At 40.6% G+C, this 26,229-nt stretch overlaps 1 protein-coding gene and 2 pseudogenes across 1 annotated transcript; 1 reads left to right on the top strand and 2 right to left on the bottom strand.

Annotated features, from left to right (window-relative positions):
* Positions 1-374: 374 nt before the first annotated feature.
* Positions 375-9,903, bottom strand: LOC128735867 (transferrin). Its single transcript, XM_053830350.1, has 11 exons — positions 9,894-9,903; positions 7,805-8,038; positions 7,603-7,736; positions 7,397-7,541; positions 7,179-7,336; positions 6,979-7,112; positions 1,670-1,873; positions 1,311-1,615; positions 991-1,251; positions 662-935; positions 375-591 (listed from the first exon to the last, which is right to left on the bottom strand). Exons 1-11 carry the CDS (start codon positions 9,901-9,903, stop codon positions 375-377), a joined length of 2,076 nt encoding a protein of 691 aa, XP_053686325.1.
* A 13,262-nt stretch (positions 9,904-23,165) lies between these two features.
* Positions 23,166-24,164, top strand: LOC128738076 (uncharacterized; annotated as a pseudogene).
* Positions 24,165-24,287: 123 nt separating this feature from the next.
* Positions 24,288-25,315, bottom strand: LOC128735866 (uncharacterized; annotated as a pseudogene).
* Between the last annotated feature and the right edge of the window lie 914 nt (positions 25,316-26,229).

The following is a 26,229-nucleotide window of genomic DNA, read 5'->3' as shown; positions in this document are numbered from 1 at the left end:
ACTGCAGTATTCATTTGTATCGTATTTGTTTTATTTATATTGTAGCTACATTGAATTTTAAAATGCAGACAAAATTAAACGATCGAAAAAATGCTGGGGTTAAAGAACCCTCCTCCCCGAATTGAACACTATTTCTGCCAATATTGATTTCAAATGAATAGATTGGGTTATAGGTAAACCTTCGATTTTTCTTTCATTAAACATTTCTATTTTCGGTACTACGGTTCTTTTCTAATTTTTATAGCAAAAAAAAACATTATATTTTACAGAATTAATTACAGCTCACATTAAGCGCTACTCAGTATCGTTCGTTTCTATTTTAATATAAATAGTATCACAATAATATTAATTTCTATATTCAACTAACGAGTTACTCAGTCAATTCCTGATACAGACAATATTAATGGCCGTGTACATAAGTGCATATAGAATAATATGGCATTTATTAGAAGTGTTGCAGAAATTGTAATCTTTGACGAAACATTTCGGGAACAGTTTTTATGTGCAAGTTTAGAATAAATAGTGTCCATCAAACCAGCATTTCTATCACGGTATAATTCTACTCGACTTCGAAGAGATTCGGTGTTATCTCTACAAGTAATAATAAATTATTCTTATTATTATTCCCACTTTTTGTTATTTTCAAAATCTTATTATTTACCTGAAAATGACATCTGTTTTACGATCAAATGTTCCGTATAGGGTGAATGAGGCTATTCCAGTTTTATATTTCTTCCCAAGCAGTCTGTCTATCTCTTTTAAAGAATTATATATCTCTTGTTGACGTAGTTTCGTTGTTGCTGAACTTATCATTAAATGACCTCTTGAGACCCAATTCAGGTAACAAACAGCGTTTGCCTTCACTGGTTTGTTGAAGGGACAAAATATTGAATAATCGGCTGGATTATGTCTTTGAGCCCACAACATGTGTTTGCCTGTTGGATAATAGAATGGATCGTTAATTCATCTCAGATTACGCAGATGTGTTACCTTCAAATCGTTTGAAAGTTTCGTAGCTCATAAATGCCACATCACCATTGCCTTCCAGAAGACATCTAAGGGCACCTTCTTCTCCATTGTATATTTCAGGGCAGCGCGATCGTTTATTCCAATTACACGACTTTTTAGAGAAATAACTGGTAATATCCGTGCACTCATCAATGAAGTTTGTATGATTAATTAATGTTTCAATGACTGACAGATGTGCTGAACCTTCATAGTTAGGAAAGCAGGCGGTTTTTCCTTGAAGATCTGAAATATATATTAGTAGTCAAAGTTTTTGTTTTACAAAGTACCTAAATTTTTCTTACCAAAACCAGTTTTTATTTTAGATTTAGATCGAACTACAGGTACAACAACATACTTATCCTCGAGCTTTGAAGAATACTCATACAAAATTGGTTTAAGTTGATAATCTCGTTGCGCCCTCAATCGAGTGTCTTGGTCGACAACGATTACATCCGATACTTTATGCTGTACATTCTTCATGCAATTATCCAATGAATCAGCGCGCATGCACTGTATATTTGGTTCAACTCCATAAACAGATGCAACTTCTTGTAACCATGAGCATTTGGAAAGTTCCACCAAAGACTTTGTGCAAAACAGTATTGACCTGCAACAAATCCATTATCATCGAATTATATACAAACAGTTTGAAATCCTTTACCTTGGAGGATTGCAGGAGGGTAAACTGTACGCATCTTGAAATCCTATAGCTTGATCTAAGTAATCATCAACTGGTATTGTATTATCCAGAGTTGATACGTTAACATGATATGTTTCCAAGAGCATGAGTAGTGCATTTTGCCAACCATGTATATTGTCATGGTTAAGCCCAGCAACAGTATCCTGTACTTTGAGTGCAACGTTCCTGTAGATATAATGAAACATATTCATTTTTTTATAAATTTTAACCGTCTCTATAAAATTTAACTAATATGAAAAAATCAAAATAAATTTTCACCACCAATTTCTCCATACAATTTCTATGAATTTTTCTGAAAATACTACCAGTAATTCAAAAAATAATGAAGACTTTTTGAAGATTGAATCATAGTTCTAAAATATGGCTTTTGAATAAAAAATTTTGAAAACTTTTTTAAATTTTATTTATGGGTTCCCAATTTACACATTTAAACAAATTTTTAACCTTATTCATTTTATTTTGAACCAAAATGCTCTTAATGACAAACTTAAAATTTGTATTTGCTTATGAAAAATTTAAATCTTAGTCATGATGCACCATCCACTGAAATATTTTTTTCAAAATATGCACGATATTCTATGATAAAAAGAGCTAAGCAGAACATAAATTAAAACCCAATATAGTCCACCTAGTGATGAAAGGAACCTTTGTTATACCATCTTACTTGTTATTTGAGACTGACATCGACACGTCCTCGAAACATAATTCAACTGCTTTTCAGTTGATTTCAAAATCATGAAAATTCAGTCAGTTCTTCAAAAGTTACAATTTAAAAAATAGTTTAGCAGAGTATCGATTTTTAAGGTGACTTTATCTCAGAAAAAGCCCACCCCAAACGCTAAATAAAAAAATGGGGTCAAAAACTTTTGAGAAGCGAATAAGTTTACAAAATTTTAACATAACCGGAACACTTGATACAATCGACACATTTGATATATCTTTTGTCACGAAATTGCTGAGTAAGTTATTATTGATTTGAGTAAGTGAAAGTAAATAAAAGTAAGTTGATGAATCTTCACCATATACATCGCCTGTTAAAAATCTAGTTTATAGGTTTTCGGTAATATTGAACTATGACTCATACCAAAAATGTTTCGTAGAATAAATTTTATTAATTTTTTATTAAATAACTTTCGTAAAACTGTAAAACTAATAAATTTTCAAAGATATATTCGCAGTATTAGCATCTCCCGGTTGATACTGAAACACTTGAAGCTAGATAAATTACCTTGGTTAAAATTATTGCTGGTTAAAATTAAAATTATGTACACGATTGCTTATAACTTTCAAATTACAGATCCAGTCAGAAAACAATTCAATAATGATCTATGAGGCTATATTACCTTTTAAATGAGATTAATAGCGCATAAATCGGTTGGACGATCTCTGAGAAGCAGGCGATCATTATTACCTAGTCAAAACAGGTTTTTAGGGCTAACTTTTAAAACACCTGTTTATTTTCAGTTCAAGTAAAAAGTTTAGCATTAGAAAGAGCTTTCATTTGATTTACCCGCCCAGTTAGCTCCGGATACTATGCTGGTCTAACAAGCCAGTCATCGTAGGTTCGGACATTCGATTGGGCGGTGCTGCTATTAAGTCAATAGGATCCTTTCACTAGCCCCGTAGTTTTCCTGTACTCTAATAACCGGTTGCGAAGTCTGTCGATAAAGAAGGGTCAAGTTCTTAAAGACGTTTCTACCCATGGCTTTGCTTTGCATCATTTGATACTAAGATTGTTGAAATTAGTTGTGTGTTTCCGTGGAAAACCGTGTCGCGTAATTTTCACATTTTCGCCTATAACTTTTAAACAAAAAGTCGGACCACGAAACAATTTGGTAGTGATGTACTAGGCAATGATACCTTTCAAAGAAATGGAATAGCGGTCGAATCGATTCAGTCATCTCCGTGAAACAGGCGATAGAAAATCAAAGCGCACACACATACATACGCGACGCACTTATCTTTGAAGCAAAGAATGGGATGTTATACGGAACCCTTTTCAAAAGAATGCAAGATGAACCAAAACTAAAGGATCTTGGGGAGAACGTGGTGAAATCTAGAACCCAGAATGGTGAAATGCTGTTCGAGCTGAAGAAAGACCCCACAGTTAAAAGCCTACCATTCAAAGAACTAGTTGTAAAGGTCCTAGGCGAGAAGGTGAATGTATGAGATATATCCCAAGAGATCATGATCGAATGTATTCAGCCCGAAAGCATCTTGGGAAAGGAGCCGATGAAAATTTGGCTAAAAAAGGCATACTGTGGAATACAGACCGCGACGATACGGCTCTCTATAGATGCAGTAAACAAGCTGCTGAAGCTAGAGAAAATAAACGTTTGCTGGGTAGAAAGCTGCTTCAGAACTATTCCCCGTGTCTCTACTCAACTGGAGATATGCTTTAAATGCCTGGACTTCGGCCACCAAACAAGGATTTGCGCGGACCCTGACAGGTCCAAATTGTGCAGATCATGCTAAAAGGATGCACATTTTGCTAGTGACTCCAAAAGGCAGCCAAGGTGCATGCTCTGTAAAAGAGAGGACGGTAACAACCATATGGCGTGTAGGTATTGCGCTGTGTATATAAAGGCGAAGGCAAGCCAACAGCAATGAAGGTGATTCAAATAAACCTGAATCACTGCGATACTGCACATCAACTGTTGTGGCAGTCGACTGAAATAATTGGTGGGTTCCAAATTTATGCATGCAAAGCAAAGCAAAACCTTGGGTTGAAAGATCTTTGAGATTTAACCCTTCTGTATCCCTTCTTGACTGTAGGTGCTATAATGTTCGAAAATACTGAAATACCTTTAATACTTTTTTCTCTTAAATATGCCCATTTTGCAATTTATCGAAGAATTGTACGTTATATAATTATATATCTTCAAAAAAAAATTCATCAATTTCTGAGATGTGGGTCACTCCCGTTGTAGCGGTTAGCATTCACGCCTCTCACGCCACGACTTGGGTTCAAATCCCAACCCCGCAGAATCACGAATGACCCAAGCTGTTAAAGTGACTATAATCAAACAAAAAAAAATTTCTGTGATGGCCTTTTTTGGAAAATCGAGTTTTAGTTTTTAAAACGCTTTTTTTCAGTGTAGAAATTAAATTTTATTTGTAAATTTTTGTAAAAAATGCAGGAAATCGATTGGTGATGGTTTCGTCCAGCGCAGTGCTCCTGCGGGGATAATAGGGCAACATGGATCACTTCCCGAAGTCTGCGCAGGATGAAACCATCACCCTTTTTTTTGTTAGAATATAGTCACTTTAACCAGCTTGGGTCATTCGTGACTTCTGCGGGGTTGGGATTTGAACCCGGGTCCTCGGCGTGAGAGGCGTGAATGCTAACCACTACGCCGGGACTGATCCCACCATCACCATTAGATTTCCTGCATTTTTTACATAGGAATAGGTATCTTGTAAGATTCCAAACCAGCAGCTTCTAATTCTTGGGATTTCGAGATCGTTTTTGCCCATTGTACGCAAAATGTGTTCTTGAATTTGAAACAGGATGAAAAATTTTACCAAAATATGTGCTCTGCAGTGTGGCAAATGGAACTAGTGAGAGTGACGTCCGTTAATCGTTCGATTAATTCAACTAATCGAATAACTAAAAAAATATTCGAATAATTTACTATCGAATACCGCCAGCACGAGTAGTTGAATTAATCGAATAGTTCAATGAGTACGAGTAATCCCCGAATAATGCTCATTAATCTTTCATAATCGTTCGATTAATCGAATTAATCAAAGAAACACTGGCACGAATAGTCGAATTAATCGATTAGTGCAGACAACGCTCACCGATTAATCGGTACTCGAATAATTGAAAAATTCGGACATCACTAAACGGAACAACACAACTAATAATCGCTATTTCTCGGGTACTTTTTCATTTCGACGTATCTGCAAATGAGAGATTCTCTTCGTGTCTCCTCTCTTCCGCTGTTTATGGTGATACTAATGCATTTTGATACATCAGCTGATACATGCATGAATCAGATGCCGGAGTCACTAGCTAGCCAAATGTTTTGAAAATTTATTTTCAAAGCATTAGTATCGCCGTAAACAGTGGAAGAGAGGAGACACGAAGAGAAGCTCTCATTTGCAGATACGTCGAAATGAAAAAGTACCCGAGATTTGTCGGTTTGTTCTTCCAGCATCAGATGTTCCCCAATACGAGGCAAACATCATGTATATACACGCGTATTTCATATTCGCTAGTGTGGGTGCTTGAGCTGTCAGAAACCTCTATTGGTTAACAGTGAGACAAAATTTTACACCTTCACATTTTTGTTGTAACTAATTTAGCTTATAAAATTTTTGAAAAAAAAAGTGTCTCACTGTAGACGTTTCACCACTATAAAAATAAAACTTATCGACGTGAACATTTTCTATACCCCCTGCCTTCTTCCATGGAGGTATTTCCGTATCTCCCACCCCTTCTAAACTGTCCACGTGGTATATGGATGGATCTTGGTTTCACTTTATTCAACTACATTCACATATATTCAACTACAGGATGTTTCAACTGAAGGGTGCTATAGTTTGATCTTTTATCGAAGACTTTCCAAAAAGTCCGTTCCTCAATATCTGTTCCATGTCTATAGGGTTTGTGCTTTTTATACAACCGGCAGCTGAATGCATCTAAAAATCATATCTCAACTAATCACTAAATGGATAAGAAGGGGAGCCGCTAATCAGCTAACCGCTAACTTTTTAATCAGCGAGTAATGCGTTCACCAGGTTGAAATGTGTTAGTGCTTTCATTAGCTTCCGATAAGTTCAAGTGCCACTAAATAAACTCCTAACCGCCAATTTTTGAAAATGATAACAAAAATAAGCGTACGTTTTTTTACAAATTGATAAGTAAATAAGTAAATGTATGAACGGCTAGTTGTACTATTTCCAAAAATTAGTGGCTGATAGTTTATTTAGTGATACTTATATTTATCGGAAGCTAATAAAAGCGCTAGCACATTTAAAACTTAGCGAACGCGCTATTCGCTAGCTAAAATGTTAGCGGTTAGCTAATTACTGGTAGCCTCCTCTGGATAATACCTTGTTGTATATGTATTTAAATTGCTACCGACGACTGTAACAGAAAAATTTAGATACGGATTTCTCGTATCCTCAGTGATATGCCGAGAAATTCATATCTAAACCTTATTATATATTTTCATCCACTTATTAAATAATTGTTCGAATATTCTCAGACGTACACAGAATGAGCTAAAACTTTTGATGTTAGCAGTATTACGATTTTTTACCTCTGAGCAGCAACAGCCGGCCATGGTTTGGCTAACCAAACACAAGGTTTTCTTGTATTTAATGGTTGTAAATGCCCATCTGGACACAGAAAACTGTAATCGGAGGGATCCGCCTCTGGTGGAAGGCCACTAAACTACAATAAAGCATATCATGAATCATAATAATAACAGGGGTTGTGAGTACATATATTGAAACATACTCCAAAATGGCTTCGCACGTCATCTAGTCGTACCCATGCAACTTCACCTGCGCCACTAGTTAAACAATACAAGGGTCCTCGGCGGCCCCAATGCTTATCACCAATTCCACATAGATATGGGTTATAGCACAGCTGACACAAAGAAGGATATTTGTTTTCTGTAACATAAAACAATGCAAAAGTTAAAAAAAACATACTATCAATTATGATAATCTAACTTAAAGCACGATCGTCAGCTGGATCTGACACCCACGGACCAGCTTTACAAGATGGCCCGAAAAAATTAGCAACAGCTTTGATTTTTGATTCAGTTAAAGATAGGTCATCTTCGCATTCTCGTGGTACTAGCTTTGTTTCAAAATACTGAAAAATAAGATTAACACATTAACACAGATTAGCAAATTTACTTAGCAGTACTATTTACGTCAGCTAAAACTTCAGTCCAATGGTTCTGAATTCCATGACCAGGATGACAAAACTTGCTACCTTTCAGCTCCCTTACAGTATTTATATGCGCTTCATTATCTACTACAGCAACAATTTGATATTCGAAAAATTCTATGTATAAAAATGAAAAACAAAAAATTTCATTACTAAAATAACTATTTCTTACTGTGTTATAATACCGTTATGAAAGCGTAGTTCACTTGTGACTAAAATTTCAGCTCCACTCCACCTGGCGGCAAGTAAATCTTCTGGTAATAACACAGCAAAATGAGCTAAACCTTTTCTAATTTTCCTCAAACAGTCTAGCCTATCTAAACCGTACACGCATTCAATGCTTGTCTGTGACTCCAAGGTTGGGCAATTTAGAGCCCCTTTTTTGTATAGACCATTGCCTTCGACGACGCAGATTTTCACTGAAACAATTAATCGCTAAATATATGAAGCTTAAAATTTTGTTTTCATTGGATTGTTAAGTAAGAAATCGTTTTAGGTGTAAACTTAACTGAAGGCATATTATAAGTTTCCTTCTTTTTCATAGATTGAGAACGAGAATCGAGAAAATGAGATTTTTGCATAAATCGTATCTTTTAGCATATATACTCTGCAATCAATAAAAAATACCAAAAGAGTAGGTCTCCAACCTGTTTTGTCAAGTTGATTTTTTGCACTGGAACAGAATGGACTATGGGCATGGGGCTAGGTAATCATCGATGTTCGACCATTTTGGATTTCAAAACTACGTTGCACAGTGGAAAAAATGGGACAAAACACCCAAAATGGAGTTGAACCTTTCCTTGATGTATTATTTTTGTATGAATGTACAGACCAAATAACTAAATTCCAAAATTTCAGAGCGCTAGGAATGATTCAGCCTTTTGGACAATTTTTTGAATCTTATGTTCGTGTGACAACTTGCCATATTTTTCATTCAACGGTAGTTTCGATAAATTGTTTTTAATCGTATTGAATTAGGTATTTCTATACAAAGAAAGCAAGATTTGGTATTAAAATGGTTATGGATTAGTACCATATTTTGGAGATTGACAAAAATCAAGTACACTTCAAAATATATTCAGGCCAGTGCAAATAATTTTTAAAGTTTTTTTTACCCTCCCCCCCTTGGAAATTGGCTTGAAAAATCGGGGGGTAAAAAAATAATTTGTAGGATATGAGTTTATTTTTTTTTTCATAATATCAATTATCAATTTGTTTAACAGCCTGAAAAACTCGAAAAATGAGTGTACGAGTTGAGTTAACGCTTCTAGCACGAAACAGAAATGGAATTTCCGAAAATTGGCAGAACATTTTTGACGTAGGACTACGTCTTTGATTACTATACTGGGACTGGGTAGCACTTTGTGAAAACGAAAATTGAAGTTTAACGTTTGAATGAAAGATTTCAAATGCTAATAACTACTAAACTACTGAACGAAACTGATCAATTTAAATGTCGTTGTATAGATAAAATGACCCGCAATTTTATGGAGGGGGTAAGAGAGCATTTTTATGATTTTTATGGAGGGCGTAAGAGGGGGGAGAGGGTTTCCATACAAATGAAACACGAATTTCCTCAAAACTCGAGAACCTGTCAAGCAAATGGAACTAAATTTGGCATGTGGGGATTTTAAAAGGCAGGATTTTTTATGGTATACTGAGACCACTTCCCCTTCTAAGAGGAGGGAGGCTCCCATACAAATGATATACAAATTTCCTCATAATTCTAAAACTAATCAAGCAAATGGAACCAAATTTGGCATATGGGGGTTTTAGAAAGCAGGATGGTGCACTGGTGCAGGTGGTTCTATGGTGCACTGAAACCCATCCGTCTTTAAACAGGGTAGGCTCCTATACAAATGAATCACAACTTTCCTCATAACTCGAGAACCAATTTAGTAAATGGAACCAAATTTGGCATGTGAGGGTTTTTGGAGGCTGGGATTTTTTCTATGGTGAATTAGGACCTTTGCCTTCATTAAGAAGGAGGGATCCCATACAAATGAAATACAAAATTCCTCATAATTCGAGAACTAATCAAGCAAATGGAACCAAATTTGGCATGTGGGGGGTTTTGCAGGCATGAATTTATTTTATGATTGTTTGAGACCCTCACCCCTGTGGTAGGAGGATAAGGACTCTTATTCAAATAAAACAGAAATTATTGCGTTTGTGCCAAGTGCCATATTTTCTGCTATGTAACAAGCGGTAAGCTGTGAAAGTAAACTAATAAAACCTTCTCGGAGCAAAAGACAGTGAATCGACGCCACTGACTTAACTGCATATTGCCATTCATGTCAAAAGAGAAGAACATTCGAATGGCACGTCATATTTGCGATAAACGTGCTTTGACTTTAATGTTATTTGTAACCAATGGCGCTTTTAAAGGCCACGAGCGAATTACAGTAAGATTATTGAAATATGTCAAGTTACGCATAATCATATTCAATACATTAATCTGTGGGCTGGTCATTCATTACTATTTCAACCTTTATGATGCACACAAGTGATTTTAAAAGAAATTTCTATGTTTTAATGGTTGCAGGCGTTGTATTTATAAACTCCCGTCCACCCATTTTCCAAGCCACCATTGCATTCAATGAAAAATTGAATCTGAATATTTCGCTCTTCTCTTTTAAATATTCACTTAAACAATTGCAGTCACAGATTCTTATAAATATGCATATGTCATATGCCATGCCTGAAATGCAGTTTACATTAGCCTTTGATCTAATGATCTGATATAGTCCTACGTCACCCTTTCGTACAACCCTTAGGGTTGTATACCTTGTAGTTTTTCTTTCGTTTTTGTCTTTTTTCGTAGATTTTTACATGGAAGATAATAACGAAAAAATAATAATATTAATGCCTGACCGCATTTCAAGGTCAAAGACTAAAACACGAGTTTGGTCAATTTCATAGGAACGGAGCCTTTCTCCGAAGACACGCGCTGAGAAACGCGGACTAACACGCTTACGGACGAACAACGTTACACGCAGTACCTTGTAAGTCGTAAGGGCCTGCATAGTGTCGTCGTCCTGAAAGCAAAAACAAGTTAGATTAAAACATCTCGGTCGGTGGTTTCTACTGTTGACGGAGGAAGAGGCACAATCTGTGTGTCCAAAAATAATTCAAAAACCAGATACGTCGCTACATTAATAAGGGGGGTTGTGTAGACTTCTTTTGTCCAGCGCGTCCATGGTTCAAAGGTACACGGGTACCAGCGAGCCACACGCCCTGGCAGGTGTTATAATCTCTGATTATAGCTTGGTTCGACCCATGCACCTTCCAGCATTGGACAAAAAATAGAAGTCACAACGACAACTTGTTAAGCGTAGCTACCTATACCTATACCCCCCCTTCCTTTCCACTCTTTCCCCTCCTTTCTAAAAAAAATTTCATTACTTTCCCCTACCGTCCCTCCATCAATTGTAAAAACCATTAAAACGTCTATAAGAATAGATTTGGTTTTCACGTTTAAACTTTAAGTGAAAATGCCTAAATCTCTTGGTTGTTTTTTCGCCCCCCCTTCAGTGGCCCAACACCGGAAGGACAAAAACTTTATAAAATATTTGTAATGGCCTTACCACAAATCTCAAAATAATGACAAACATGTGACTTCACATTTTCAAAGTTGAGCATCTTTTTTTGGGAACGGAAAGTAACCGTCATTTTTCATAATTTATGTAGAACTAGCTGACCCGACAAACTTCGTATTGCCACAAATTAACCTGTGTTGTACATAAATCATGAATCTCGGATGATCTTTGTCACAATCTCGAGTTTTGCAAGCCCCCCAGTGGTCGGCGCTTCCGACGGCGGGTCACCGGCAACACTCGCGACCGTCTCGTCCTGAATGATCTAGTGTTACTATAGATAGTTTTTGTGGTCTTGTATTGACTAATGTTTTATGGAAAAGTCTCGAATTTCTCGAGTTCGATTAGTTTTTGAGTTTCGCAAAAATTTCTGTTTTATTTGTATGAGAGTCCATATCCCCCTACCACAGGGGTGAGAGGTCTCTAACTATCGTAAAATAAATTCAAGACTCCAAAATCTCCCACATGCCAAATTTGGTTCCATTTGCTTGATTAGTACTCAAGTTATAAGGAAATTTGAATTACATTTGTATGGGAGCTCCCCTCTTAAAAGGGGAAGGGGTCGTAATTCACCATAGAAAAAATTTCTACCATCTAAAACTCCCACATGCCAAATTTGGTTCCATTTGATTGATTAGTTCTCGAGTTATGAGGAAATTTGTTTTTCATTTGTATAGGAACCCCCCCCCCTCTTAAAGTGGAGAAATCCATAGAAAATATACCATAGAAAATATTCTTGCCTACAAAAACACGCACATGATAAATTTGGCTCCATTTGCTTGATTAGTTCTAGAGTTATGAGGAAATTTGTATTTCGTTTGTATGAGAGCCTCCCCTCTTAAAAAGTTAAGGGGTACTAATTCATCATAGAAAAAATGGTTGCTTCCAAAAACACCCACATGCCAAATATGGTTCCATTTGCTTGATTAGTTCTCGAATTATGAGAAAATTTGTATTTCGTTTGGGTAGAAGCACAAGCCTCCTCTTAAGGTTGGGAGGGGTCCTAATTCACCATAGAAAATATTTTTGCCTCCAGAAACCTCCACATGCCAAATTTGGTTCTATTTGCTTGATTAGTTCTCGAGTTATGAGGAAATTTGTATTTCGTTTGTATAGGAGCCCCCCCTCTTAAAGTTGGGAGGGGTCCTAATTCACCATAGAAAATATTCTTGCCCTCGAAAACTTTCACATGCCAAATTTGGTTTCATTTGCTTGATTAGCTCTCGAGTTATGAGGAAATTTGTATTTCGTTTGTGTAGGAGCCCCCCCTCTTAAAGTGGGGAGGGGTTCTAATTCACCATAGAAAATATTCATGCCCTAGAAAACACCCACATGCGAAATTTGGTTTTATTTGCTTGATTAATTCTCGAGTTATGAGGAAATTTGCATTTCATTTGTATAGAAGCCCCCCTTCCTAAAGTGGGGAGGGGTCCCAATTCATCATAGAAAAAAAATTTCTCTAAAAACCCCCGCGTGCCAAATTTTGTTCCATTTGCCTGATTAGTTCTCGAGTTATGAGGAGATTTGTATGGAAGCCCCCCCTTTTAAAGAGGAGAGGAGTTATAATTCCCCTTATAAAGAGGGGAGGGGTCTCAATTCACCATAGAATAAATTCGTGTCACCGAAAACACCCACATGCCAAATTTTGTTCTATTTGCTTGATTAGTTGTTGAGTTATGCAGAAATTTGTGTTTCATTTGTATGGGAGCCACCCCTATTAGTGGGGGGAGGGGTTTCTAACCATCACTAAAACCTTTCCTGGCCCCAAAAAACCTCTACATGCATATTTTCATGCCGATTGGTTCAGTAGTTTTCGATTCTATAAGGAACATACAGACAGACAGACAGACAGACAGACAGACAGACAGACAGACAGACAGACAGACAGACAGACAGACAGACAGACAGACAGACAGACAGACAGACAGACAGACAGACAGACAGACAGACAGACAGACAGACAGACAGACAGACAGACAGACAGACAGACAGACAGACAGACAGACAGACAGACAGACAGACAGACAGACAGACAGACAGACAGACAGACAGACAGACAGACAGACAGACAGACAGACAGACAGACAGACAGACAGACAGACAGACAGACAGACAGACAGACAGACAGACAGACAGACAGACAGACAGACAGACAGACAGACAGACAGACAGACAGACAGACAGACAGACAGACAGACAGACAGACAGACAGACAGACAGACAGACAGACAGACAGACAGACAGACAGACAGACAGACAGACAGACAGACAGACAGACAGACAGACAGACAGACAGACAGACAGACAGACAGACAGACAGACAGACAGACAGACAGACAGACAGACAGACAGACAGACAGACAGACAGACAGACAGACAGACAGACAGACAGACAGACAGACAGACAGACAGACAGACAGACAGACAGACAGACAGACAGACAGACAGACAGACAGACAGACAGACAGACAGACAGACAGACAGACAGACAGACAGACAGACAGACAGACAGACAGACAGACAGACAGACAGACAGACAGACAGACAGACAGACAGACAGACAGACAGACAGACAGACAGACAGACAGACAGACAGACAGACAGACAGACAGACAGACAGACAGACAGACAGACAGACAGACAGACAGACAGACAGACAGACAGACAGACAGACAGACAGACAGACAGACAGACAGACAGACAGACAGACAGACAGACAGACAGACAGACAGACAGACAGACAGACAGACAGACAGACAGACAGACAGACAGACAGACAGACAGACAGACAGACAGACAGACAGACAGACAGACAGACAGACAGACAGACAGACAGACAGACAGACAGACAGACAGACAGACAGACAGACAGACAGACAGACAGACAGACAGACAGACAGACAGACAGACAGACAGACAGACAGACAGACAGACAGACAGACAGACAGACAGACAGACAGACAGACAGACAGACAGACAGACAGACAGACAGACAGACAGACAGACAGACAGACAGACAGACAGACAGACAGACAGACAGACAGACAGACAGACAGACAGACAGACAGACAGACAGACAGACAGACAGACAGACAGACAGACAGACAGACAGACAGACAGACAGACAGACAGACAGACAGACAGACAGACAGACAGACAGACAGACAGACAGACAGACAGACAGACAGACAGACAGACAGACAGACAGACAGACAGACAGACAGACAGACAGACAGACAGACAGACAGACAGACAGACAGACAGACAGACAGACAGACAGACAGACAGACAGACAGACAGACAGACAGACAGACAGACAGACAGACAGACAGACAGACAGACAGACAGACAGACAGACAGACAGACAGACAGACAGACAGACAGACAGACAGACAGACAGACAGACAGACAGACAGACAGACAGACAGACAGACAGACAGACAGACAGACAGACAGACAGACAGACAGACAGACAGACAGACAGACAGACAGACAGACAGACAGACAGACAGACAGACAGACAGACAGACAGACAGACAGACAGACAGACAGACAGACAGACAGACAGACAGACAGACAGACAGACAGACAGACAGACAGACAGACAGACAGACAGACAGACAGACAGACAGACAGACAGACAGACAGACAGACAGACAGACAGACAGACAGACAGACAGACAGACAGACAGACAGACAGACAGACAGACAGACAGACAGACAGACAGACAGACAGACAGACAGACAGACAGACAGACAGACAGACAGACAGACAGACAGACAGACAGACAGACAGACAGACAGACAGACAGACAGACAGACAGACAGACAGACAGACAGACAGACAGACAGACAGACAGACAGACAGACAGACAGACAGACAGACAGACAGACAGACAGACAGACAGACAGACAGACAGACAGACAGACAGACAGACAGACAGACAGACAGACAGACAGACAGACAGACAGACAGACAGACAGACAGACAGACAGACAGACAGACAGACAGACAGACAGACAGACAGACAGACAGACAGACAGACAGACAGACAGACAGACAGACAGACAGACAGACAGACAGACAGACAGACAGACAGACAGACAGACAGACAGACAGACAGACAGACAGACAGACAGACAGACAGACAGACAGACAGACAGACAGACAGACAGACAGACAGACAGACAGACAGACAGACAGACAGACAGACAGACAGACAGACAGACAGACAGACAGACAGACAGACAGACAGACAGACAGACAGACAGACAGACAGACAGACAGACAGACAGACAGACAGACAGACAGACAGACAGACAGACAGACAGACAGACAGACAGACAGACAGACAGACAGACAGACAGACAGACAGACAGACAGACAGACAGACAGACAGACAGACAGACAGACAGACAGACAGACAGACAGACAGACAGACAGACAGACAGACAGACAGACAGACAGACAGACAGACAGACAGACAGACAGACAGACAGACAGACAGACAGACAGACAGACAGACAGACAGACAGACAGACAGACAGACAGACAGACAGACAGACAGACAGACAGACAGACAGACAGACAGACAGACAGACAGACAGACAGACAGACAGACAGACAGACAGACAGACAGACAGACAGACAGACAGACAGACAGACAGACAGACAGACAGACAGACAGACAGACAGACAGACAGACAGACAGACAGACAGACAGACAGACAGACAGACAGACAGACAGACAGACAGACAGACAGACAGACAGACAGACAGACAGACAGACAGACAGACAGACAGACAGACAGACAGACAGACAGACAGACAGACAGACAGACAGACAGACAGACAGACAGACAGACAGACAGACAGACAGACAGACAGACAGACAGACAGACAGACAGACAGACAGACAGACAGACAGACAGACAGACAGACAGACAGACAGACAGACAGACAGACAGACAGACAGACAGACAGACAGACAGACAGACAGACAGACAGACAGACAGACAGACAGACAGACAGACAGACAGACAGACAGACAGACAGACAGACAGACAGACAGACAGACAGACAGACAGACAGACAGACAGACAGACAGACAGACAGACAGACAGACAGACAGACAGACAGACAGACAGACAGACAGACAGACAGACAGACAGACAGACAGACAGACAGACAGACAGACAGACAGACAGACAGACAGACAGACAGACAGACAGACAGACAGACAGACAGACAGACAGACAGACAGACAGACAGACAGACAGACAGACAGACAGACAGACAGACAGACAGACAGACAGACAGACAGACAGACAGACAGACAGACAGACAGACAGACAGACAGACAGACAGACAGACAGACAGACAGACAGACAGACAGACAGACAGACAGACAGACAGACAGACAGACAGACAGACAGACAGACAGACAGACAGACAGACAGACAGACAGACAGACAGACAGACAGACAGACAGACAGACAGACAGACAGACAGACAGACAGACAGACAGACAGACAGACAGACAGACAGACAGACAGACAGACAGACAGACAGACAGACAGACAGACAGACAGACAGACAGACAGACAGACAGACAGACAGACAGACAGACAGACAGACAGACAGACAGACAGACAGACAGACAGACAGACAGACAGACAGACAGACAGACAGACAGACAGACAGACAGACAGACAGACAGACAGACAGACAGACAGACAGACAGACAGACAGACAGACAGACAGACAGACAGACAGACAGACAGACAGACAGACAGACAGACAGACAGACAGACAGACAGACAGACAGACAGACAGACAGACAGACAGACAGACAGACAGACAGACAGACAGACAGACAGACAGACAGACAGACAGACAGACAGACAGACAGACAGACAGACAGACAGACAGACAGACAGACAGACAGACAGACAGACAGACAGACAGACAGACAGACAGACAGACAGACAGACAGACAGACAGACAGACAGACAGACAGACAGACAGACAGACAGACAGACAGACAGACAGACAGACAGACAGACAGACAGACAGACAGACAGACAGACAGACAGACAGACAGACAGACAGACAGACAGACAGACAGACAGACAGACAGACAGACAGACAGACAGACAGACAGACAGACAGACAGACAGACAGACAGACAGACAGACAGACAGACAGACAGACAGACAGACAGACAGACAGACAGACAGACAGACAGACAGACAGACAGACAGACAGACAGACAGACAGACAGACAGACAGACAGACAGACAGACAGACAGACAGACAGACAGACAGACAGACAGACAGACAGACAGACAGACAGACAGACAGACAGACAGACAGACAGACAGACAGACAGACAGACAGACAGACAGACAGACAGACAGACAGACAGACAGACAGACAGACAGACAGACAGACAGACAGACAGACAGACAGACAGACAGACAGACAGACAGACAGACAGACAGACAGACAGACAGACAGACAGACAGACAGACAGACAGACAGACAGACAGACAGACAGACAGACAGACAGACAGACAGACAGACAGACAGACAGACAGACAGACAGACAGACAGACAGACAGACAGACAGACAGACAGACAGACAGACAGACAGACAGACAGACAGACAGACAGACAGACAGACAGACAGACAGACAGACAGACAGACAGACAGACAGACAGACAGACAGACAGACAGACAGACAGACAGACAGACAGACAGACAGACAGACAGACAGACAGACAGACAGACAGACAGACAGACAGACAGACAGACAGACAGACAGACAGACAGACAGACAGACAGACAGACAGACAGACAGACAGACAGACAGACAGACAGACAGACAGACAGACAGACAGACAGACAGACAGACAGACAGACAGACAGACAGACAGACAGACAGACAGACAGACAGACAGACAGACAGACAGACAGACAGACAGACAGACAGACAGACAGACAGACAGACAGACAGACAGACAGACAGACAGACAGACAGACAGACAGACAGACAGACAGACAGACAGACAGACAGACAGACAGACAGACAGACAGACAGACAGACAGACAGACAGACAGACAGACAGACAGACAGACAGACAGACAGACAGACAGACAGACAGACAGACAGACAGACAGACAGACAGACAGACAGACAGACAGACAGACAGACAGACAGACAGACAGACAGACAGACAGACAGACAGACAGACAGACAGACAGACAGACAGACAGACAGACAGACAGACAGACAGACAGACAGACAGACAGACAGACAGACAGACAGACAGACAGACAGACAGACAGACAGACAGACAGACAGACAGACAGACAGACAGACAGACAGACAGACAGACAGACAGACAGACAGACAGACAGACAGACAGACAGACAGACAGACAGACAGACAGACAGACAGACAGACAGACAGACAGACAGACAGACAGACAGACAGACAGACAGACAGACAGACAGACAGACAGACAGACAGACAGACAGACAGACAGACAGACAGACAGACAGACAGACAGACAGACAGACAGACAGACAGACAGACAGACAGACAGACAGACAGACAGACAGACAGACAGACAGACAGACAGACAGACAGACAGACAGACAGACAGACAGACAGACAGACAGACAGACAGACAGACAGACAGACAGACAGACAGACAGACAGACAGACAGACAGACAGACAGACAGACAGACAGACAGACAGACAGACAGACAGACAGACAGACAGACAGACAGACAGACAGACAGACAGACAGACAGACAGACAGACAGACAGACAGACAGACAGACAGACAGACAGACAGACAGACAGACAGACAGACAGACAGACAGACAGACAGACAGACAGACAGACAGACAGACAGACAGACAGACAGACAGACAGACAGACAGACAGACAGACAGACAGACAGACAGACAGACAGACAGACAGACAGACAGACAGACAGACAGACAGACAGACAGACAGACAGACAGACAGACAGACAGACAGACAGACAGACAGACAGACAGACAGACAGACAGACAGACAGACAGACAGACAGACAGACAGACAGACAGACAGACAGACAGACAGACAGACAGACAGACAGACAGACAGACAGACAGACAGACAGACAGACAGACAGACAGACAGACAGACAGACAGACAGACAGACAGACAGACAGACAGACAGACAGACAGACAGACAGACAGACAGACAGACAGACAGACAGACAGACAGACAGACAGACAGACAGACAGACAGACAGACAGACAGACAGACAGACAGACAGACAGACAGACAGACAGACAGACAGACAGACAGACAGACAGACAGACAGACAGACAGACAGACAGACAGACAGACAGACAGACAGACAGACAGACAGACAGACAGACAGACAGACAGACAGACAGACAGACAGACAGACAGACAGACAGACAGACAGACAGACAGACAGACAGACAGACAGACAGACAGACAGACAGACAGACAGACAGACAGACAGACAGACAGACAGACAGACAGACAGACAGACAGACAGACAGACAGACAGACAGACAGACAGACAGACAGACAGACAGACAGACAGACAGACAGACAGACAGACAGACAGACAGACAGACAGACAGACAGACAGACAGACAGACAGACAGACAGACAGACAGACAGACAGACAGACAGACAGACAGACAGACAGACAGACAGACAGACAGACAGACAGACAGACAGACAGACAGACAGACAGACAGACAGACAGACAGACAGACAGACAGACAGACAGACAGACAGACAGACAGACAGACAGACAGACAGACAGACAGACAGACAGACAGACAGACAGACAGACAGACAGACAGACAGACAGACAGACAGACAGACAGACAGACAGACAGACAGACAGACAGAAATCCTTCTTTATAGGTATAGATTTTTCAACATTGTGCATAACTATGGCCATTGTGTTATTTTTTTATAAATCTCTGTTGAATATTACGCCATTATTCACAAAAGGGCCATAATATTTGACAGCGAAATAAATTAAAGTGAAACTGAAAGTATTTTATATGTCAGAAAACAACGTCGTTAGCGCCAACGCTAAAACTGTCCTTCTGGAAAATTAACAAAATTATGATCGAAATTCTTTGCAATGATCAAATTACCCAGCATAATTAGAAAGAATAATTAGTTTTAGTCATGTTTTAGGCAAAAAGAGCAGTGGTTGGAGAATTCGCGAAAAAGTGATCATTTGAATCGATGAACATCCCTCATGAACATACACTATTCGCCTGCCTCGCCGATAATGCACGCATCAGCTTTGAATTTTATCACGAACAGAACCTCAATGTGAACATCAGAATTCGTTCAAAAGTTGAATATTGAACATTGAGTGTGTTCGATTTATCGGATATAGAATGCCCGGGGACGCCGGAAAGTATTCAAAATAATATTGTCTTCGCAGCACAAATCCGGAGTCGCAGCTCAAGCCGCGAGCGACTTTGCTGATGCGAATTATCTGTCAATGTCAAACAAACTGCTTCATTTATTGTTTACTAGCTGACCCGACAAACTTCGTATTGCCACAAATTAACCTGTGTTGTACATAAATCATGAATCTCGGATGATCTTTGTCACTTCTCGAGTTTTGCAAGCCCCCCAGTGGGCGGCGCTTCCGACGGCGGGTCACCGGCAACACTCGCGACCGGCTCGTCCTGGATGATCTAGTGTTACTATAGATAGTTTTTGTGGTCTTGTTATTGATTAATGTTTTATGGAAGAGTCTCGAATTTCTCGAGTTGGATTAGTTTTTGAGTTTCGCAAAAATTTCTGTTTTATTTGTATGAGAGTCCATATCCCCCTACCACAGGGGTGAAAGGTCTCTAACTATCATAAAATAAATTCAAGACTCAAAAATCTCCTACATGCTAAATTTGGTTCCATTTGCTTGATTAGTACTCAAATTATAAGGAAATTTGTATTTCATTTGTATGGGAGCCCACCCTCTTAAAAGGGAAAGGGGTCGTAATACACCAAAGAAAAAAAATTCTGCCATCTAAAACTCTCACATGCCAAATTTGGTTCCATTTGCTTGATTAGTTCTAAAGTTATGAGCAAATTTGTATTTCGTTTGAATGGGAGCCCCCCCCCCCTCCTAAAAAGGTAAGAAGTCCTAATTCATCATGGGAAAAATGGTTGCCTCCAAAAACACCCACATGCCAAATATGGTTCCATTTGCTTGATTTGTTCTCGAATTATGAGGAAATTTGTATTTCATTTGTGTAGAAGCCCCCCCTCTTGAAGTGTGGAAGGATCCTAATTCACCGTAGAAAATATTTTTGCCTCCAAAAACCTCCACATGCCGAATTTGGTTCTATTTGCTTGATTAGTTCTCGAGTTATGGGGAAATTTGTATTTCATTTGTATTGGAGACCCCCCTCCTAATGTGGGAAGAGGTCCTAATTCATCACAGAAAAAATTCTTGCCTCCAAAAACACCTACACGCCAAATTTGGTTCCATTTGCTGGATTAGTTCTCGAGTTATGAGGAAATTTGTATTTCGTTTGTATAGGACCCCCCCTCCTAAAATGGTGGGGGGGTCCCAATTCATCATTGAAAAAAAAATTGTCTCCAAAAACACACACATGCCAAATTTGGTTCAATTCGCTTGATTAGTTCTCGAGTTATGAGGAAATTTGTATTTCATTTGTACAGGAGCCCCTCCTTTTAAAGTGGGGAGGGGTCCTAATTCACCATAGAAAATTTTCTTGCTCTCGAAAACCTTCACATGCCAAATTTGGTTGCATTTGCTTGATTAGTTCTCGAGTTATGAGGAAATTTGTATGGAAGTCCCCCCTCTTAAAGGGGAGAGGAGTTATAATTCCTCTTATAAAGAGGGGAGGGGTCTCAATTCACCATAGAATAAATTCTTGTCACCAAAAAAAACACCCACATGCCAAATGTTGTTCTATTTGCTTGATTAGTTCTCGAGTTATGATGAAATTTGTATTTCATTTGTATAGGAGCCCCCCCTCCTAAAGTGGGGAGAGGTTCTTATTCATCATAGAAAACATTCTTGCCTCCAAAAACACCTACATGCCAAATTTGGTTCCATTTGCTGGATTAGCTCTCGAGTTATAAGGAAATTTGTATTTCGTTTGTATAGGAGCCCCCCCCCCTCTTAAAGTGGGGAGGGGTCCCAATTCATCATAGAAAAAAATTTTGTCTTCAAAAACACACACATGCCAAATTTGGTTCCATTTGCTTGATTAGTTCTCGAGTTATGAGGAAATTGGAATTTCATTTGTACAGGAGCCCCCCCTCTTAAAGTGAGGAGGGGTCCTAATTCAACATAGAAAATTTTCTTGCCCTCGAAAACCTTCACATGCCAAATTTGGTTCCATTTGCTTGATTAGTTCTCGAGTTATGAGGAAATTTGTATGGAAACCCCCCCTCTTAAAGGGGAGAGGAGTTATAATTCCCCTTATAAAGAGGGGAGGGGTCTCAAATTACCCTAGAATAAATTCTTGTCACCGAAAACACCCACATGCCAAATTTGGTTCTATTTGCTTGATTAGTTCTCGAGTTATGCAGAAATTTGTGTTTCATTTGTATGGGAGCCCCCCCCTCTTAGTGGGGGGAGGGGTCTCTAACCATCACTAAAACCTTTCCTGGCCCCAAAAACCTCTACATGCAAATTTTCACGCCGATTGGTTCAGTAGTTTTTGATTCTATAAGGAACACAGGACAGACAGACAGACAGACAGACAGACAGACAGACAAACAGACAGACAGACAGACAGAAATCCTTCTTTATAGGTATAGATGTTATTTCTTCTCACTAACAGAATTTATCGTAGAATTTTCGGATCTTTGGTATTTTTGGGATATTTGCGGAGATAGATATGGAAAACATAATTATTAGCAGCGTACAACGTAAACATGCAAATCCAAATACGGTATACCATGCTTTGTATGGGTACTATTTCTTAGGTGTACCAAGAAAAGATTTACAATAAGTCATATTCGACTATTTGCGACTGGATTAATAAGTACGATAGAAACGGATTTTATTCTCGGAAACAGCGCCAGCAAGTATATAAACGATTTGGTAGGGCAATGCGTGACAAATTGTATCGAAAGGAGCCTGTACTTTTTCTCGATGAGGCTAAACAAAAATTTCAATTGAAATTTCATCAAACCATCAGCGTATCTTCCATTTGTGTGATCCTACATGAAGCTGGATTATCGTGGAAAACCATCGAAAGACGAGCGATACAAATTCGCGATGATGAAATCATCAGGTTTGTCAGGGAAATGTTGTCCATCCCTTGGGATATCTACAATCTAGTTTTCCTTGACGAAGTGGCCTTTGACAACCGCCAAATGCTGAGAAAAAAGGATACGGAGTTATGGGGAAAAAAGTTATCGTTCGTGGAGAGTTTTGCAGAAAACCACGAGTGTCCTTCCTGTGTTTTTTGGGGATGAATGGGATTGTGGAGAGCTTTTGGATGAATGGTACCTTTAACAGGGCCAATTTTTTTTATTGCTGCAAAAAAATTGCTTTGGAAAATCCATCTGTTCAACAGTATCCAGGATTCCATTCTGTATGGATAATGGATGGCGCCAAAATCCATTGTGACCGCAACATAATTCGGTACCTTCGTTCTGTAGGCATAATACCGATTTTTCTTCCCCCTTATTGTCCTTTTTTTAACCCCATAGAAGTAGTTTTTGGCCTGATAAAAAAGTTTTTGTGTAGACATCACCGAGAATCTGCTCCCATATTGCATGAAGTTTGCAATGCTATGAACCATTTTAAGGTTTATCCAGCTAAATCGCTTTTTGAGCATTGTGGCTACTATGCAGGAGGGACTTTCCTGCCCGAGAAAGGCCTTGAATAAGATCCGACGAAGTTGGGGTTTGCTTGAAGTCAGTCATTAAACAAATAGACTATTACTTTATTTCATTTAATTTTATCTGAGAAGTTAAAATAAAGAGAAAATTTATCGAAAACAATGTTTTGCTTAAATATGGTCAATATCTTCACAATCCGTCACTTGAGCACTTAATCTCGTAGAAACTGATTCTAATATTGACAGCGCTTCAATTGACAGCGCTTGCAATTGCAATTCCTTTTCAATTGCAGATATTTCTTTCATCCATCCGTCGTTCACTACATTTGCTACGATCATTCCTCGATGTACCGCTTGTAGCCTTGCCGATTCCGATACTGCAGCCCATCTAAAATACTTCGCTAATTCCAATGGGGGAGAACTAGCTCTTTTTAACTGATCTTGTTCATGTGCTGGTGACGAGTTAATTAAGTTTGCCCACAATAGCCAAGAACTATAGTGCCCTTCGATATCAGGGTGGTTTTTACGTAAGTCATGCGCAAGAGCTGCATTATCCTGGGCTGAATGAGCCCCTGAACGATCTGGATTTTGTGGTGTAATAAGTGTACGCAACATTTTTTGGTACTGAGCATTCGTCTCCACGCTCACAGAGTACACATAAACAAATATTTTAATGGACCGTTCCCTCCAAGTCTGCAAAATTCGATTTGTGATTGCGGATACATTGTAAACTTTTTTTTTCGTTTAATCCTGAAGCGTCACAAAATCATCCATGTCGTTAAAATCAGGTCGTTCTTTTTCACACCAGGTAGGGATATCATCAATGAATATAACTTTTCGGTTGATTTGTGGCATTGCTGTTTTCCAGATGCACCGAAGAATTTGCTCTAAAGTGTTACCAAAAATATTTTCCACAGAAAACTTTTCAGACGCAGCTGATTCCGGAAGTGTTTCTCATAAAATGTTGCCTTGAAACAGAACACATGATTTACAGCGGATCCGTACTCGTTTGTGTAATCAAAGTTTACACAATCTTCATCAAAATTGCAGGTGATTCCGTTGTCTTCGATTGCTTCTTGGGAATCGTCCTCAATAAGATGTTCCTCCTGCATATATTCGTCTTCCTCTGAGCTGAAAACAAACTTCAAATAATATTACGTTGCAACTTGCAACAGGAAAATCTACGCTTACCGGTCCATTTATTTGATATATTTAATTGTTAATCGCATTAATACTCCGATAATTTTAAAAAAGATTATTCTACTTGAGCTGCGACTCCAGATTTGTGCTACGAAAAAAACTATTCCAGCTGTCAACTGCAAATGGGCCAGTCATCAACAAAAGCTTTGTACACTGAGAAAATAATGGGATATTTTTTCACATTACTTTAATTTTTACAATCAAGTTTGATTGTAAGGTAGACTTAGTTAGCTTCATTTACTTTTGCAAATATGTATGACAATATTGTTTTTTATGCAAAATATTCGAAATTCGATTCATACGATGGCATTCTGTTGAAAAACAATATTATCACTAACTCTCAAGCCAAACTCACCAGATATTTTCTACAGTGCAAATAACTTCGCAAGTCAAACGTCAGTTGGGGCAACTCGTACTCGTATTATGAATTTTATCTGCATTGACAATATTACCACGAAAAGGGAATAGTTTAAAGTAGTGTTAATGGCTTTACAAGCAGCAGAAAACGGTAAATCGCACTTTTGCGTTGCTCACGATATTCGTATATTCAGCGATGCTACAAAGCGTGAGTGTATGTTGCTCATTGTTATAGGCGAATTGAACCACTCGCGTAGCTGTTTTATCATGATAAAAACCGTTTGCCGATGCTCGGCGTATCTATTCATTTTGCGAGTTTTGCAACCTCTGTAAAAAGAGTGATTGCATGCCATGTTTTCGTTGGAAAAATGCGATGCAGTAGTGCGCAGATTTAGGCACAGATTTTTTATTCATGTTCCAAATTCTGCGCAGTAATGCATCCTATGAAGAAATCGCGAAAAAATACGCAACTTCTCCCAAATGGCTGAGGTATAGAGACATAGAAATTCAAGTAGAACCTTTAACTTGCATTGATTGGAATCCTGTGTTACGGCTC

Source organism: Sabethes cyaneus, chromosome 2 (genome assembly GCF_943734655.1).
Source record: "Sabethes cyaneus chromosome 2, idSabCyanKW18_F2, whole genome shotgun sequence".
Classification (NCBI taxonomy): domain Eukaryota; kingdom Metazoa; phylum Arthropoda; class Insecta; order Diptera; family Culicidae; genus Sabethes; species Sabethes cyaneus.
The sequence above is the reverse complement of the archived record's forward strand: the minus strand, read 5'-3'. Positions and strand labels throughout refer to the sequence as shown.